This window comes from Protopterus annectens, chromosome 11.part0, assembly GCF_019279795.1.
Source record: "Protopterus annectens isolate FY-2018-M chromosome 11.part0, PAN1.0, whole genome shotgun sequence".
Classification (NCBI taxonomy): domain Eukaryota; kingdom Metazoa; phylum Chordata; order Ceratodontiformes; family Protopteridae; genus Protopterus; species Protopterus annectens.
In genome coordinates this window covers 1,489,122,062-1,489,141,294 of record NC_056745.1, presented here as the reverse complement: position 1 = coordinate 1,489,141,294, position 19,233 = coordinate 1,489,122,062, and the positions used below count along the sequence as shown (strand labels likewise).

Genomic DNA, 19,233 nt, shown 5'->3' with positions numbered 1-19,233 from the left:
CCCCAAAGCACCATGGAACCCCCGGGGAACAAAAACCGCCCCCAAAAAATTAAAAAAAGCCTAATGAGCCTGGTCTGCAAGGCCATGGAACGTATCATAATGGAACTTATAAACAAAGACATTGGTAATCTCCAAACTCTGGACCCCACCCACTTTGGGTTTGTAAAAGGCAGATCATGTCTCCTAAACCAGATAGACTTCTTTGAAGCAGTCACCAAAGCCGTAGACGAGGGTAAGGTGGTTCACACAGCCTATCTAGATCTCGCCAAGGCTTTTGACACCATCCCCCACTCTGGAATTATAGATAAGCTCACTAAACTAGGTATAAATCCCTATGTCACAAGATGGGTTGCCAACTAGCTCACTGACAGAACCCACACTGTGAAAGTAGCAGATCCAAATCCAGCTTCAGACCAGTGACAAGTGGAGTACCACAGGGTTTAGTCCTGGGTCCTCTCCTGTTTAGTATCTATTTTTCTGAAGTATAGGCTAACACAGAAGGTCTTTGGCTAATGAAGTCCACAGATGACTGCAAACTAGGAGCCATAATCGAAACTCCTAACAATGTGGACATCCTACAGAAGGGCCTCACTGAGACAGATGCCTGGTGTCAAAGCCATGGCCTCAAGCTCAATGCCAAAAAGTACATTGTCATCCCCTTTGGTAAAAACTCTGTACCCATGAGCTACCACATTGGTGGTAGTCTACTTAACACCGAAAGTGTGATAAGAGACCTTGGTACACAGGTGGACAGTAGTCTCTCCTTTGATAATCATATTGCCACAGTAGTCAGGAAATCCTTCTATGTGGCACACCTCATCACAAAAGGTTTCTCATCCAGGAAAAAACAGGTCATTGTTCAACTCTACTTATCACTCATTAGACCCATTATAGTGTACAACAACCCTTTTGTTATGTACCTCACAAGACATCTACAACAACTGGAAAGGCTGCAGAAATACCTCACAAAGAGGATTACCAGCCTCAAATAGATGCCCTACGCAGACCATCTCAAAAAACTCCAGCTTTATTCCATCTCATATCGCCTACTCAGAGGCAAACTCTGCCTAACATACCAAGCTATGTCAAACCCAGAACTGTTGGACATGCTCCACTTAAAGAAATCCCAATCCCTCCGAACTACATGCTCTAGGGACCTAAACCTTGTCACCAAAATAAACAGAACATGCTGGTGGGATAGATTCCTGTCCCAGCGACTTCCAATACTCTGGAACAAACTACCTATCTATATCAAACAAAGCTCCAAAGCTCCTCATTAGCACTCTTCAAGAAAAATCTTGATGATTGGATGGGAGATAGGAAATTCACCCCGGGGATCACCTCTGTGGCTCTGCTTGACAGGGGCACAGGAAAATAATTCTCTTGGGTGGCAAAAGCCAGGGTACCTTTGGCTAGGCTTATATGGGCCCTAGGGTCAATAGCCTAGTACCTACCTATGAACCTATGAACTTATGAACATCATCAAATGATGCCATCTAAATCTAAAATTTTAAACAAAACCTTGTAGAGTAAAGAATGACAGTGACTATGTCAAAAGCGATAAACTTGATGTGTATGTAACTATGTCAAAATCGATAAACCTGATGTGAAAGCATCACACTTATAATATTACAAAATGAAAAGTATGTAATACTTTAAAGAAACAAAGAAAACAGTGGAAACCTAATGAAAAGAGAAACGAACACGTAAAATATAAGGTGAAACAGCAGTTGCCCCAAAACAGCAAATCATAATGTGTGTGTGTGTGTGTGTATGTGTGTGTGTGTGTGTGTGTGTGTGTGTGTGTGTGTGTGTGTGTGTGTGTGCGTGTGTGTGCATGTGTGCGTGTGTGCATGTGTGTGTGTCTGTGTGCACGTGTGTGTGCGTGTGCGTGTGTGTGTTTGTGTGCGTGTGTGTGTGCACATATGTGTGTGTGTGTGTGTGTGTGTGTGTGTGTGTGTGTGTGTGTGTGTGTGTGTGTGTGTGTAGATCTATGTATATGGGTCCCCTTCTAAAGACTGAAGTTCCAGAAAGTTGAACTTTGTATAGTCTAGACCATATAATCAACTTTTCAAAGTGTCAATGCTTTTGTATGGTGATTGCTGTACAGTGCGGATTGGGGAATTTACCCTTTTCCTCACTGTGGTGCAATCTTGGAGAGGTGCAGGGGGGGTTGCACCCTGCACAAATGTTGATTTTCATTGTTTAATGTTGTTCAACATTTCAGAAAGTTGATCACATGGTCTTTACCATATGACATTCGACTTTCTGAAACTTCGATCTTCTGACATAGATATATATATATATATATATATATATATATATATATATATATATATATATATATATATATATATGGGTCCACTACAGAATCTCGAAAGCTCATAATACCGAAGCCCAAAATCCTGAGACCAAAATCCCGAAAATTCAAAATCCCGAAAGCCCAAAATCTCGAAAGCCCAAAATCTTGAAAACACAAAATGGACATACTGACGTCATTGTGGCTTTGCTATTGTTAGCCCTGTGGTGTTAGGTCATGCGTTGGGTTCAGGTAAGTGTGCGGTTGGTTTTATGTTAGGTTAGGCGGTTTAAGTGAGTTAGGGTTAGCAGGTTAGGCATGTATGCAATAGTGACAAATATTGGGGTTGGGGGTGGTTTAAGTGAGTTAGGTTAGCGGGTCAGGTGAGTGTGCGATAGTGATGGACCTTAGGGTTAGGGTTAGGGTCAGGGTCAGTTGGTAGATATTAGTGTCTTTATATTGACATATTAGCATTATTTGTGTTTTCAGGATTTTGAGTTTCAGGATTTTGGGCTTTCGGGATTTTGAATTTTCGGGATTTTGGTCTCAGGATTTTGGGCTTCGGTATTATGAGCTTTCGAGATTCTGTAGTGGACCCATATATATATATATATAGAGAGAGAGAGAGAGAGAGAGAGAGAGAAAGAGAGAGGCAGAGAGCGAAAAAGGGAGATACCCAGGGGAAGAAGCCCCTAGAGTAAAATTCCATCTTTGTTTTTAATCAGAATTCCTGTCAGACTAATTTATTAAAGGAATCTAGCACAACTCTTACCATTTCGTGTAAACATAACAACTACTCCAGGATGTCTGTATGTGTTGGAAAAAAGCATTTATTTCTGTTTTACACCAAATATCGCTTAGATGTTCTGAGATACATGATTTAAACTTCCACTACATTTTGCCCTCATAAAATGCAGCACACTGGTTAAGTAACCCAATTACTACTTCTTTTTCCTGGTTAGGTGTTGACACAGTGGATCACCTGTCCACTCACTCACACCTAGGGACACTTTTAGAGTGTCCAATCCACCCACAGCATGTCTTTGGGAGGAAACTGGAGCACCCGGAGGAAAACCACATGACCACAGGGAGAACATGCAGATTCCACACAGAAGGCAGCCCAGCTGAGGATTGAACCAGGAAACCTCTTGCTGTGAGACGACAACGCTAATCGCTGCACCACCATGGCCACCCAAGTCACCCAATCACTACTACAAGTAGCCAACTGTTCAGTGTTAAAAATCTGTTAATAATGTATCTACATAAGTCAATATCTTTCCTTAAGCTGCTCAGAAATTGTGCTAAAGACGTGTTCCTTTATAAATAAGTCTGCATGTGGCTGGAATCACTTCAGCAATTTCCTTATCTGTCTTTATTAAACACCAATGTTTATGTGCTAGATTTTGAAATTGCAATCTGTTACTTACATAGGTTAAAATAAAATAAATCAGATTAGATCTCTCAGATTTGTATATATGATATGAAAGAAGTTCAGATCTTCATTTTGAATTAGCCTGCCTATTTGTCTTTACTAATGACATCCTCTTTTCAGAAATCTAGTGGCCATTTCAGAAGGGCAAACCCAGCAATCTTTTTCCTGAGAACAGATACACTTAGGTTCATAGGTAATTACTAAGCAGGCAATACAGGAAACCATTCAGGAGACAAGCCCAATTTCCTCATTGCCCCGAAGCACTGTATGGTAAAGTGACTTGCTCAAGATCACACACATACCTCTCAAACTATCCAGATTTTCACAAACTCTCCAAATTTTTGCCTCATATTTTTGGTCTGTTCCCCATAATTCTTTTTGACAAATCACTGAGGATTGAAGTCACTAAATAATGACATACATTTGATTTTCAGACTCCATATCCTTCAGAAAATGCATGTTAACACAAATCGTGTTATTCTAACACCCTTCTGAATTTACAAGAGCAATATTTAAAATCTGTCCCTATTTTTGGGCCTCCCCCCCCCACCCATTATTTTAGGCTTTGTTCAGATTTCTTGCACTAAAAGGTTGAGGCATGGCCACACAGTCGGCAAACTAAAGCTGCAGGAATCAAACCCTGTACCATAGGAAGCAGCTTGTTAACATTGTACTGCCTTAATCCTCTGCAGTAACTGCCAGACATGCTTCGATAACATTGAAACGATGGTTGTTGTTAAGGAGATATGAGACAGCAGCTAGTTTCTAATAGCAGGAGTTTTGTGTAAAGTCTGTTATCCAGAGTCCCATCACCTAGTCATCCCACCTAGTTAGTAGAAGATTAAAGAAAGGGCTACATATACATTGGTATTTACAGTAAATTCTACCCCCCGTGGATTTTCACTTCTGTACATTACCCACTTCAGTTCAGGGATATTAGATGCCCAGGTCAACTAATAATCACCTAAATATCTACATTACATAGCCATATTGTAGATGTAAAAATTATGACTCCGGTTCATAAATCAACATTTTCTTACCATATCCCATAAGGATATTAGCAGTGTCAGTGGATAAGCAGGTAGAATACTTGCCTTTGGTGCTGAAAGACCAGAAGGTTGCAGGTTCTGTTCCCATTCCAGCTGATTGGATTAATTTACCAAATGTTTAACACTCCAGTTTCAGCAAGTAGTCTACAGGAATAATCCAAACACCAACATGAATTAACTAGTTTAATAAAGTGCTTTTTGTCACCTCCCAATGGGGTAACTTCTTCAGATTACATTCTCACAGAAAGCGAGATCATTATATAAAAACACAAAGAGTCACATGATCAATCTGCGTAGTGCATTAATTCACTGGTTGTAAAACCAATAACATAAAAAAGTACTTGTTAATAAAGTCCGTTAAAAATACCATTTAAATCACAACATATACAAATATCTATATAAATGTAAAACGTAGAAACGCATGGTCACCACGATTAAAGATATTTATACTGATTCTGAGCTTGCAAAAATCATAATTATGATAAGGTTATAAAGTTCTTATAGTACACAATCCAAGGTTAAAACTATTACTATATAAAGTACAAATTTAGTATTGTGTATATAAAATTTTAAAATACCTTTAATTCGCTATCTTGTCAAACCTTTTAGTTTAAGGAGACATGAAATATTACAGTGATCATTCAGTCCTGGTTCAGTAAAGGCATTAAGTCTTATTTGCCAACATAATTCACATTCTTCCAATAATAGGTTCAACAGACCACCTCGAATATTATATTGAATCTGGTCTATTGCTTTAAACAAGAAGCTATGTCCTGCATGTGTGGCAGTATGTCTAGCAAGGGCATTTTCCATTTTGCTAGTTCCCATTGCATAAGTGTGCTCATAAATTCTATCTCGGAGACGTCACTAAGTTTTACCGATGTAATATGCTTGACATGAGCAACACGTAGCAATGTAAACTATCATTTTTGAATTACAGTTTAAGTTGTATTTAATTTGATACTTCCTACCATTAACTATAAAAGTTCTACCTGTATTAATAAACTTACACATGTTACAACAACCGCAGGTAGACATACCAGTAATTCTATGAACACTCTTATGTCTGTGAAGTTCCAGTAAACTTTTCAAATTTGTTCCTCTCCTAAAGATAATATTAGGAACAACATGTAGTTTATCCACAAGTGTTTTATCACATTTAATAAGCTCCCAATTTTTGTGTAGGATAGTCTTAAATAAAACACTGTCACTACTAAAAGTAGTGACAAAGCTTAACTCGAATCCACTGTTTGATTTACTAGGTACTAATGTATCTACATGTTGGGTTGTAGTACTAGAATTGGGACTACACAATGTAAGGTCTTGTTTCTCAAATAATACATTGTTGCCTGATGTAAAAGCAACATTGTACTCCCCTTCGTCGCCTGAAGTATCACTTAATGTACCATTTACCACTTGGTTCCCTAATATGAAGGTATTACATACTTGTACTCCTCGAGCCTCATTTCTATACAAAATCGGGTTAATTATACCATTTGTCCTTTTCATATAAACTTCATTAAATATATTCTCTATTAAAGACGATGGATAACCCCTTTGTCAGAACATATTTCTCAGCAAATTACACTCATCCAAAAAGTCTTGGTTTAAGGATACCATTCTCGCAGCTCTAATTAATTGGCCTTTTACCATAGAGCATTTTTGCTGTGCAGGATGTGAACTCGAGAAATGTAAAAATGCATTACAATACGTCTCCTTCCTATGTATCCTAGAAATATATCTGTTGTTGACCCTATCTTTTATAAGTCTAACATCAAGATATTCAATACTGGTCCGTTGGAAGTTAAATGTAAATTTTAAAAATGAAGTAGACCTATTAAAATTTTCAATTAAGTTTTTCGCCAATTCAAAATTACCCTGAAATACTATAAAGATGTCATCAAGAAAACGGGTATAGTACTTAATGTTAGACATATGTGAAGCATTGTTAAAAACATACTTTTTCTCCCAATACACCATTACTGTGTTTGCAAAACTGGCTCCGCAGGGTGAGCCCATGGCTACACCCTGCTTCTGTAAAAAGAGTTAGTTTTGGAACGAGAAGAAATTGTTAGTAAGGACAATATCCAAGGGTGTGTCTACTAAGTAGATTTCCTGACCTGATGCTCCTTTTTCATGAAGAAATAAATTTACCCATTCAGTCCCCTCTAAGTGAGGAATAGATGTATAAAGTTCTTTTACATCAATAGTGAGAAAGTGGTTATCTTCCTCAAAAGCTAGATTGTTCATATTTTGTAAAAATTCCCAGCAATCTTTACACACTTGTGGTTCAGATACCAAGTACTTCTTTAGTATATGATCCACAACTTTAGCACAGGGGTAAGTAATAGACCCTCAACCATCTATCAGTGGCCTAAATGGTGGGTTATACAAATCTTTGTGAACTTTAGGGGTTGCAAATAATACTGGAATTTTTGGCCATAACATAGTCATATAGTTATATTGGTTAACACTGATTATCGCTTCAATAAATAAATCATTTATATAGCCTTTAATACGCTGATACGCGATGTTAACTTCATTAATTGATGCTTTTTCATAGGCATCACTATCTAATAGGGTATGAACCCTAGTAGCATAATCAGTTGTATCAAAAATGGCCAACCCCCCCCCCCCCTTGTCAGGTTTTATAACTCTCACATTCAATGACCTTAACATGTTTAATTCCAACACTTCATCATGTGTAACATTTGTTGCATGTGTGCCATTGTACATTAACCCTTTATAGTTGTTTGCAAAAAATCTTAAATCAAGTTTGGTAATAGTTTCGAACATATGTAATGTAGGATATAATGGGGGATTGTATATACAGAGAAGTTGTTACACTAGAATTACCCAATAAAAATTTTAAATTAAGTTTTCTCACAAACAACTTCAAATCTTTCACTGTTTTAACAATGTCAAAATGGCAACTAGGTACAAAGGTATTTCCTTTAGCCAAAAGTTCAACCAAGTTTGAGTCAATTTCAATAGATGAATAATTAAAAATATGAAAATCGCCAGTCTTGTTTTTTACAATGATTTTTTTATGACATATTTCACTTTACTGGTAATCTCACTCATCATCATCATCTTCCGGCTGTTCCCGTTAGGGGTCACCACAGTGGATCATCTGTTTCCATTTCTTCCTGTCCTCTGCATCTTGCTCTGTCACACCAACCACCTGCATGTCCTCTCTCACCACATCCATAAACCTTATCTTAGGCCTTCCTCTTTTCCTGTTACCTGGCAGCTTCATCCTTAGCATCCTTTTCCCAATATACTCAGCATCCCTCCTCAGCGCATGTCCAAACCAACATAATCCTGCCTCTCTGGCTTTGTCTCCAAACCTTCCAAACTGGACTGACCCTCTAATATACTTATTCCTAATCCTGTCCACCCTCGTCACACCCAGTGAAAATCTTAACATCTTCATCTCTGCTACATCCAGCTCAAACTCCTGCCTTTTTGCAATGCCACTGTCTCCAACTCGTATAACATAGCTGGTCTCACTACCCTCTTGTAGACCTTCCCTTTCACTCTTACTGGTACTCGTCTGTCACAAATCACTCCTGACACTCTTCTCCACCTATTCCATCCTGTCTGTACACTCTTCTTCACCTCCCTTCCACACTCACCATTACTACAAATCTTGACATTCTACGTGCTTATCACACCGTGCTTTTAATACTTTTATAGTTTCGACTTTTTTCATTAGTTAACACAGCCCAAGGAGTAACATAATAATATTGTATCATCATCTTTTTATTTTCTCTTTCATCTATTTTTATTTTCCATAAAATAATTTCTCTTGATAACATCCTATTACTTCAGTTAAACGTACATGTTAAGTTGTCAATCTCGCCTTCATTCTTGCTTGATGGGTTCGGAGCCGATCCCTCGGCTCCGACTCGGCACTTGCTTTAGCTCGAGAACTCCTTTTACCAGCTCGAGGCAGCCCCATATCCCATGATGCAAGGCAGGAAGTACACAGATCTCGTTTGCCGCTTCGCTTGGGAGGTCTTCTCTTTACCAGCTCCTGGTAAGTTGTTCACATTTGTGATATTTAAGCCCCTTTTTTAGTTAAAACTAATTTTTTGATAGTTTAATTTTAAATTTAACCTTTTTCTGACAGAAATCCCTGTCTCTTTTAATTTTTAGTCAGTCAATTTTCCCTATCCCATCCCCCCCCTGTTAGGGTGTGTGTGTTGGTGTTTTTTACTAAATACCTCTTGGTATTAGTTTAATTTCATTTGACTGTGTGTGTGTCTGTTGTGTTTAGGCACCATGTCTAAGGAGAGGGTTTCAGGTTTTAAGAAGTGTGACTCGTGCTGTCAGAAGATGTCTCTGACAGACGGTCACACTTCTTGCCTGTACTGTTTGGGCCCTCTTCACCTGCAGGACTCCTGTGCTATTTGTCACTCCTTCAGCCAGAGAGTCCTGCAGGAGAGATGCAATAAGTTGATTCTCAGGGGTCTTCTTAAGCCGGAGGGCTCTCCGGCTAAGTCGGCCCACAAAATCAACCAAAACTGCCAAGGCCCAGGCTTCTGTTTCTAAGCCTGCGGCCTCAGCTCCGACTTCGTATAGAGTCGAGATCGCTCGGCTGGAGCCGATTCTGATCCAAAGCTTTCGGCGCCGATGGCTATCGGTGCGAATCTGCTGACCACTGTGGTGTCGGCTCCGATCGGCTCCGACACCCACATGGCACGGCATCGTGTCGGCTCCGATCGGCTCCGACACCCATGTGGCACAGGCATCGGTGTCGGCTCCGATCGGCTCCGACACCGTTATTTTAGCTGTATCGGCTCCGCTGGAGCCGATACATCGAGACGTTTTGCCGGCTCCGAGAAATCGGTGCCGACAGGATCAGTAGTATCGGCTCCGATGGCCCATTCCAGGAAGAGGTCGAGGTCTCCTTCCTTGGAGCCGATACTTTCGGCTCGCCTCTTCTATCGGAGCGGAGCCATCGGAGCCGATCTTCAAGGTCATCCAGGTTGTCAGATCATGACCTAGAGAGAGTGGTCAGTAGATTGCTCAAGTCACAGGTACTGGCCCAAATGCTACACAGTCCGTCTCAGCAGACGACTGTTGGTCCACACCCCATTACTGTTCCTCCTTCGACTCTACCCCAGAGTTTGGAGTTGGAGTCTTCGGGCATGGTTACTGCTACGGCTGGAGGACGGATACCTCCTTCTGTCCCTTCAGCCCCTACTCTTATCTCCTCTTCCTTAGAGGGATTCGGTGGTCGGGCTTCCATGGTCTCCTCCAAGGGGGTGAGTGGCATCGGACCCTTGTCCAAGCCCGCTCTTCCCCTTGGAGCCTCGGCCTTGGTGAGCTCGGCTCCGACATCTGCCTCGGAGACTTCCTTTTCGGTGGCCCCTGGAGTTCCTAGCTCTTGGAGCGGGTTCTCTCGGACCTGCCTGGGAGGGAGCATTCGAGGTGATGAAGAGTGTACTGGCCACTGGTATCAGTCAGCAGTCTCTTCCGTAGCTCCTCCCTCTATTGTACCTGTTGACATCTCTGCCACTTCTCTTGCTACAGGACCCAGAGATCCTCCGCCTCAGGTTTCCCCATTGGGAATTTCCCCTCTTCCGAGGATTCTCCTGATGTTTCGGGAGATCCTCCTAGGAAGAGGACTTGTAAGAGGAAGCATGTAGACTCCTGAGTCTGTCACTTCAGATACTGACTTTGATGAGTCAGAGGGATCCCTAGATCCTCTCTGAGGATGTCTCCTTCTCAGACATCCTAGAACTTCTGAAACAGAGGGAAACTGGCCCACCAACAATCCCTCTGAGGATGAGTCAGTATACCTAGAGGCGTTTGGATCTCGGCCCTCCACCTCCTGGGTGTCTCCGCCTTCGACCCCTTATGCAGGTTATTGCACGAAGGCGTGGACAGCTCCTGACTCTGTAGAGCCAGTCCCTAGGAGGCCTTCTAAATTTATCACTGCCCTAGTGACAAACAATTCCTTACCAAAGGTGTCCCTGCTGATGCCATGGTGGTGGCTGCGGCCACCAAAAGGAACTTGCAGATCCTTCCGTGCCCGCCCATCCTCCTAATAAGGACTCTAGGACCATGGATAGGTACGGCAAGCGGATGTTTTCCTCAGCGACCTTTGCTATGCTCGCTGAATTATCTTTGTCACTTCACCAGACTCCAGAGATATCCTGAAGGAGCTGGGAGAAGTAGTTCAGGATCCTACAGCTGCAGGGGCCCAAGAAAAGATTGCTTCGCAGCTAGGAACCCTCAATTCCATTGCTAACTCCTCCATGCGGCTAATATCTTATGCTGCGGATGGAGCAGTAGAGCCGCAGGCACAGGTGTGGCTCTTAGGCGCCAAGCCTGGATGCGGCTATGTGATTTTGCGGATCCCTTTAAGGCATCCTTCACAAATTCTCCCTTTGATGGGTCAGCTTTGTTTGGCCCTCAGGTGAAGGAGACCTTGACCAGGTGTGAGCAGGACGGCAAGACTCTTTCTGCTGTTGCCGTTTTTCCACCCCTTCTAGGCCTTATCCCAAAGGACAGAAGGGTGGGAAGATGTGGTTCCGTAAATCCCAAGGAGTCACGCCGGATTCACGTGGTCAGTTTACCCCTAGAGGCAGAGGGGTAACAACAACAGACGCCGCTCTAGAGGCAGAGGGGTCCAAGAATCAGGGCAACAGGGAATCTCTTCCTGAGAAGCCTTTTCAGCATCCCTGAGGTGTTGCCCGGCTGTCCCTCCTTGGAGGCAGTCGGGGGAAGATTATCACTGTACCCAGAAGCCTGGCATTCCCTCACTCAAGACAGATGGGTACAGTCGATCATATCCAAGGGTTACATAATTCCTTTCGAGGAAAGTCCTTCCCTCAAGTTCCCTTCCAGATGTACCACCCGGTCTAAGGGACATTGCAGAGTTAGAAATCGCAAAACTACTGCAAAAAGAGCCATTCAGCCAGTTACAATAGACCATTCAGAGCCGGAATCTACTCAAGGTTCTTTTGGTCCCCAAAAGACGGGAGACTGGAGACCAATATTGGATCTCAGCAGACTCAACAAGTCTGTCAGGAAGACAAGATTCGAATGGTCACTCTTCAGTCAATTCTGCCCTTCTTACAGAAGGACAACTGGATGTGCTCAATAGATCTTCAGGATGCGTACTATCACATCAAAATTCACAGACGCTCCAGGAGATTTCTCCGCTTTTGGCTGGGGTCCAGTCATTTCCAGTTCAGAGCCCTGCCCTTTGGTCTCACTACAGCCCCCAGAGTGTTCACCAAATGCATGGCAGTGGTCACGGCTCACCTGAGACGTCAAGGATTCCAGGTGTTTCCGTATCTCGACGACTGGCTCCTGTCAGCCACCACCAGGCATCAGCTTATACAAGCCAGGGATTACACAATAGACCTTTGTTCTCATTTGGGCATCTCAGTCAACTTCGAAAAGTCATCCTTATCGCCCTGCCAGTCTATTACCTTCATAGGCGCAAACTTAAACACTGTTCGATGTCAGCTACCCTTACAGAACAAAGAGTTTCAGACATTCAGACTCATGTCAGGATCATTCTGGCCAGCAAGAAGGTACAGGCCAGAATGGTTCTAAAGGTATTAGGTCTCATGGCTGCGGCCATTACTCTTCTTCCTCTGGCTCGATTCTACATGCGCCTCCTTCAGTGGATGCTGTTCACACAGTGGTCATACCAGCAACTCCCAATGCGTCACCAGATTCTGGTGACACAAACATGCAAAGAACATCTTGCTTGGTGGATCACATCGCCTCAGGTTCACCAAGGCAGGTGCTTTGTACCTCCGTCCCCGATAGCCACTGTCACCACGGATGCCTCCCTGATTGGGTGGGGGGGTCATTATCAGGGCAGGATGGTTCATGGGACGTGGCAACCGTTCGAGTACCATCTGCACATAAATGTCCTGGAGATGAGAGCAGTGCTTTTAACGTTGCAAGCCCTCAACGACTTTCTTCCCGTAGGGACAATTGCAGTCCTCACAGACAACATGTCTGTAGTTTGGTATATCAACAAACAGGGCGGAACCAAGTCCTACCCCTTGTGTCGAGAAGCGCTCAGACTATGGCAATGGGCGATCTCCTCTCATCGGTTTCTGGTAGCAATGCATATCCCTGGGAAAACCAACATTATAGTGGACAGATTGAGCAGAGCTATTCTCATGCCTCACGAGTGGTCTCTCAAGCAATCCATAGCGGAAGAGATTTTTTGGAATGGGGTCGCCCATGTTGCGATCTTTTGCTACTCCCCAAAACAGCAAATGTCCAGACTTCTTCAGCCTCTTCCCTCTATCAGGCCATCCCCCCAGAGACGCTCTGACCCAGGTTTGGCCCCAGGGACTTCTTTATGCCTTCCCTCCATTTCCTCTGATCCCTCAGGTGATCCAGAAAGCTACCGTTTGAGAGCCAAATTGATTCTCATTGCCCCTTACTGGCCTCGACAAGTTTGGTTCCCGTTCCTACATCGTCACCTTTTGGTGCAGCCGTGGCATCTGGACCCAGTGCCAGATCTACTGATTCACCAATCCGGTCAGCTGCACCGGTCAATCCCTTCTCTCAACCTCACAGCATGGTTGCTCCACTTCCTTCCTTAGCCAGGCTTCCTTTGATCTCTAACCCAGTTAGAGACATCATAGTAGCTTCACTAAAATCCTCTACCAGGAGGATTTACACAAGCAAATGGAAGCGTTTCTCTTATTGGGCTAAGGCCCAAAATATTGATCCTTTTACTGCCCCTGTTCAGGCAGTTCTGGACTTCTTAGCAGAGATTTTTCATGCAGGCTCCTCTTCTTCCACAGTCAGAGTTCAGTTGGCTGCTATTTCCAATTTTCATGTCGGGATAGCAGATCATAATATTATGTCCCATAGGCTCTGCAGGGCCTTCTTGAAAGGAATTTTCCTACTAAAGCCTCCAATCAGGAATCCTCCTCCTCAGTGGGATCTAAATTTAGTGCTGACATCCTTGATTCTTCCCCTTCGAGCCAGCTGTTTCTTGTTCCCTGAAATATCTTTCTTGGAAAACTTTATTCCTAGTGGCTATTACATCTGCCAGGAGGGTGTCTGAACTTCATGCTCTTTCGGTTCGACCCCTATTTGATTTTTCACAAAGACAGAGTATCTTTGAGAACTAATCCATCATTTTTACCTAAGGTCGCTTCAAAAACAATCTGAATCAATCCATTGATCTCCCGTATTTTTCCTAACTATTCAGATAGAGCTGAACAAAAGCTACATTATCTTGACGTCCACCGTCAGCTCAGATATTATTTGGACAGAACAAAAAATTTAGAAAATCTGATCAACTTTTTGTCTCCTATGCGGATAATAAAAAGGCCTACCTGTTTCTAAAGTGACTTTGTCCAGATGGCTTTCTTCGGTCATCACTGAAATTTATACGATCAGGGGAAAACAGCTGTGCTCAAAACCTAAAGCACATTCAACTAGGAGTTTAGCTACTTCTACAGCTTTTCAAGCTAGACTACCTTTGGACACTATTTGTGCAGCGGCCACTTGGGCCACTCCTCACACTTTTGTTTCCCATTACAAATTGGACTTGGCCTCCAGGGACAGAGCCAGTTTTGGCTCTACAGTCCTCAAGAGTTTGTTCCATTGAGCCACCCAGGATAGAGGTGCTAGGGACGCGGTCCCATCAAGCAAGAATGAAGGCGAGATTGACAACTTAACATTAAGAAGTTATGTACCTACCATAACGTTCCATGTTAGTTGTCTTCTCGCCTTCTTTCTTGCGACCTCCCTCCTTCCCCCTGGCCTGGACAGACCTTGTATAAGAAACTGTTATGCTAAAGACCATTCAGACCTGGTCCTTTTCCATCTGTAAGTTTCTTCTTCCTTTGGGAAGTATTTTATGCTTGGTGTTATTGCCCTTTTGTCAACAAACGAGATCTGGGTACTTCCTGCCTTGCATCATGGGATATGGGGCTGCCTCGAGCTGGTAAAAGGAGTTCTCGAGCTAAAGCAAGTGCCGAGTTGGAGCCGAGGGATCGGCTCCGAACCCATCAAGCAAGAAAGAAGGCGAGAGAAGACAACTAACATGGAACGTTATGGTAGGTACATAACTTCTTATTTTCATCTATTGAATTTTTTAACATATTCCAGTGCTGCTTATATTTGTACTTCAGTAAATTTACTACTAACTTTTCATTTTTACAGTTTATCCAAAATAAAATGCTATACAAATTCAAAGAAACAGCATAAACAATTGGGTTTATTAATCCTAAACCTCCATCTTCCTTATCCATGTGTACGACTCCTTGCTTCAATGAATACAATCTTGATCCCCATATAAAGAAAAAACACCTGTAGCTTTTCTTTTACATAAATTATTGGCAACATATAGGCACTAGCTAAATACAGAATCCTTCCTAATATAACTGAATTAATCAAATAAACCTTTTTATTAGATGAGAGCGTATATGCTTTCCAAAAACAACAAAACTCCTTTATTTCATCTAGTATCCTGTTCCATTGTTCCTCACTTACATTTTTAAAACTGAAAAAAGAGAAGTCAGTGGTATCCCTCAAAGTCTCAGAAAAAAAGAAGTGGGGTGCGGCCAAGATGGGCTCAGAATAGCAGCAATTCTCTTCAGCTCTGTCAATTTGGATTTTGTATGACAGGATTTTTTCAGTAAATCTTATCGGAGGAACTTACAGTCTTCAGTAATAAATTCCTCTCATCTGGTTTTATAACTACATATAAAAATTCTGAAGAAATTTTGATTTATTCCTGTCAATAATACCTTGGATACTTTATCTTCACTGACAACAGAATGGCTACATCAAAAGCACTTTGTCAAGAATCTTCTCTAAAAAAGGACCCACATTCTTTACTCAATACTGTACAAGAACTATCTGCCAAACTAGATAAAATGGATTTAAAGATTGACATCTTTAAAAAAGACTGCACTAAACAAATGGAAAAGATACACGAAGATCTGCAGTTGCAAAAATCTCAAATTTCAGGTATTGAATTAGCAGTAAATGACATTGACAGTAGAGTACATAAAGATGAGAATAATATAGACTTTCTAATAAAGCAAAATACATACTTACAATCCAAAGTGGATGATTTAGAAAACTGGTCTCGAAGGAATAACATTAGAATATTTGGCTTACCAGAAAACATAGAAGGAAACAGTCTGTCAAAGTTCCTGACAACGTGGATCCAAGATGTACTAGACTTACCAGAAGCCTTGTCATATGGTATAGAAAGGGCACACAGATATTTTGCTTCACCTAAATCAAGTAAGAATAACTCTTCTAAATCTGTAATTGTAAAATTCTTATCTTCATATGACAAAGAACTCGTGCTAAAAACAGCCTGGGCAAAAGCTCCCATTAAATTAAATGACAATACCATTCGTTTTGATAATGATTATTCTTCAACAGTAATAGAAAAAGAAAACTTTTCCTGCCCTTAATCAAAGAACTCAAAAAGGCACAAATAAAAACTCATCTATTATTCCCAGCCAGATTAAAAAAATTTCTACAGGATGGTATCAAAACTTTTGATGATTTAGACACAGCCCTTAATTTTGTTAACTCTACAAAATAATTAAAAAGCTAGAAGATATGGAATGGGCAAGTGCAAGTCTTAAAAGGTTAGCTGAAAATGGTAACTGGAAGTCAGTCGAAAAAAAAAAGAAGCTAAAGAAATAAAGAAATGCACCATTAATATGAAACTTTAAATCTAAACATAAAGACTTTAAAGTAAATTCACGGTTGCAACTACATGTAAGTGTAACATTCTCTTCCCCCTTTTTTTTTTTAATATTCAATATGTATGTGTGTTCCTGTGCTACATCTTGATAGCATAAATATGGCAAGTTTGGCTATGTACTTTGAATGTGTTTAAAAATTTTTAATAAGAATACAATTGAAAATGTTCTTCTGGTTTAAATGAAAGAAAAGGGGAAATGAAAAGCTGTTCGTATGATCTTGTGAGAAATAGAGGGATCTGATTGTGGACGTTAGTGTAATATGAACAGTGTTAAGCTCTCAGGACTAGGATGTATGTAAAAAGTAAACAGAATCTAATGCATTACTAATATTTATGCAAGATTAATGGGACAGTTCTGTTTAATAATTATTACTTTAGCGATTGCACATACAAACGCGAAAGTCATTAGAATGATGCATCTACATTCTAACATATTATTGTTAGTCCCTGAGAGTCTTGTGCACTTTTCAGCTTTTTTTCACATACCAGTTTCGTCAGTTGTTCCACGCGGACCCAAGAGACTAAAAAAAGAAGAATTCAAGCATTACTGTTCCCACTTTTACTCAGGACAGCTTTGAAATCCAGCTCGAGAGGCTCCATTCATTATAGAAAGAAGAGACACCCTGATGACATCATTCTTGACTGTGTGACACAATTTTTGTGAACTTTAACCTTATGGGAAAGTCGCACTGACTTTTTAGAATGTTGAACCGCGGTTTTCACCGCAAATAGGTATATAAACACAAATAAACAGTTTAAACATTCCCATACATATAAACACATGTATAAAACATATAAATACACAATAATATCCACTTTGTAATCCCCTACATGCATTTGTACCTATAGTTAATATAAAAATTACATTACATCAGATCATTTTATATGCAGTACTAAAGCATATTAAATAACATAAATACATACTATGAAACATTAATTGATTGTAAATGTACTTCATATAAACTTCACTTATACAAAATTACTAACTGTTATATAAGAAAAGAAATGCCAGCATATACATATGACAACCCTATCTGAAATACTATGATTGTTAAACAGTTTATGCATTGTTTTAATTATGTTTCCTGTCTGATGTAATTGCTTCACAATAATTAAACTCCAAGCACAGATATAGTAATTGGATATATTATTTTAAATGTAATAGTAATTTAATGAATAGTTTAAAGGGGAGAGGGGGATAGGGGGAAGAAAACAGTGAAGAATATATATATATATATATATATATATATATATATATATATATATTCTTTCTCTTTTTTACAGACAATAACACTATTTAACAGTAGCTAAGATATTGTCGCTATTTGTTAGGAGGATAATTTGAGTGGTATATGCTACTCAAATTAGGAGTCTGCAACTCCAGGAAGGGTACTGGTAGATTTGTTATATTGATGTTCTGTTACAATGATATGTTAGCAACATATTTTGAGACTCTTCAATCTGTCTATGATTTGATAAGTATGTTTTCTAGTATTAGTGCTTACCAGAATGGATTACAAATATTTTACTTTGTATATAACTTATAACACATAATATAAATGTTTCTTTTAAAGGGTATTTCAATAAATATTAATGGTCTAAATAATCCTTGCAAGAGAGGAAGCTTGCTCAAATATCTTAAAATTCATAAACCACATCTTGTTTTTTACAAGAAACACATTTAATATCCACAGATACTGATAAGTTAAATACCAGATATTATTAAATTTTAACAAGCTCAGAACATACTGAAAAGAAAAGAGGAGTGGCTATTTTATGGAATAAAACACTTTCCATGCCTAAAATACTAGAAGTATACAAAGATAACAAAGGTATGTTTTGTTCAGTCACAATAGAACTAAACAAAAAATATATATACTTTAATAAATATATATTGGATTCCAGGTATTGGTTCAAACACTGTTAAAATGTATTTAAATAAAATAGTTAGTCTCGCTAAAGGTAATTTAATAATAGCAGGTGATTTTAATTGTATATTAAATGATGAAGATACTAACTCCTCAGTAAAAAGAAAAATTTCAACTTCAGCTAAATTACTATTGAACATTGTGCAATCATTTATATTAAAAAATATAAATAGCTTTGCAGATTTAGACTCACTTCCATACACTCATTACTCCCACAGACATAAAACAAACTCCAGAATAGACAGAATTCTAATATCAAAATAATTAACAGATGATTTAATTAAAGTAAAGGTTATTTCATGTCCCTTATCCGATCACAACTCAATAACTTTTGAATTACTAATCAAAACAAATCACACTGTTATAATTAAAAGAATACCGGCATACATACCTAATTTGAAAGAATTTAAAGAATTTTTACTTTTAGAGATACAAGACTTTATCACATTAAATAATACTAATAATAAATCAGAAGTTTATATTTGGGATGCCTTAAAAGCCTTCCTATATGGGAGAATTCTCTCATGGTATAATAATAAAAGAAAATCCTGGTACAAAGAATTATTAAATCTACAATGTAAATTAGATAAGCTAAAACTTAACTTAGATAGTAATACTGACAGAAAAAACAAAGAGAAATAAATAAGTAAACTAAATACAAAATACCTTGAGATCTTAAACCATAAAATCAGAACAGAGAAATTTAAATTTATAACCTTCTCAATGAACCCTAGATCTTTAAATATCTTAGCAAATAAAACAAAAAGACTTAAAAAACTCAGCCATATTAA

At 39.9% G+C, this 19,233-nt stretch overlaps 1 protein-coding gene across 1 annotated transcript in view; it reads right to left on the bottom strand.

Moving 5' to 3' along the window:
- The window catches only part of LOC122815094 (mitogen-activated protein kinase 12-like), a 289,166-nt gene extending 274,130 nt beyond the window's left edge, over positions 1 to 15,036 (bottom strand). Inside the window, exon 1 of the mRNA XM_044087336.1 lies at positions 14,933 to 15,036. Within this exon, the coding sequence (XP_043943271.1) occupies positions 14,933 to 15,036 (104 nt within the window). The remainder of the gene's footprint in view (positions 1 to 14,932) is intronic.
- Positions 15,037 to 19,233: the final 4,197 nt, after the last annotated feature.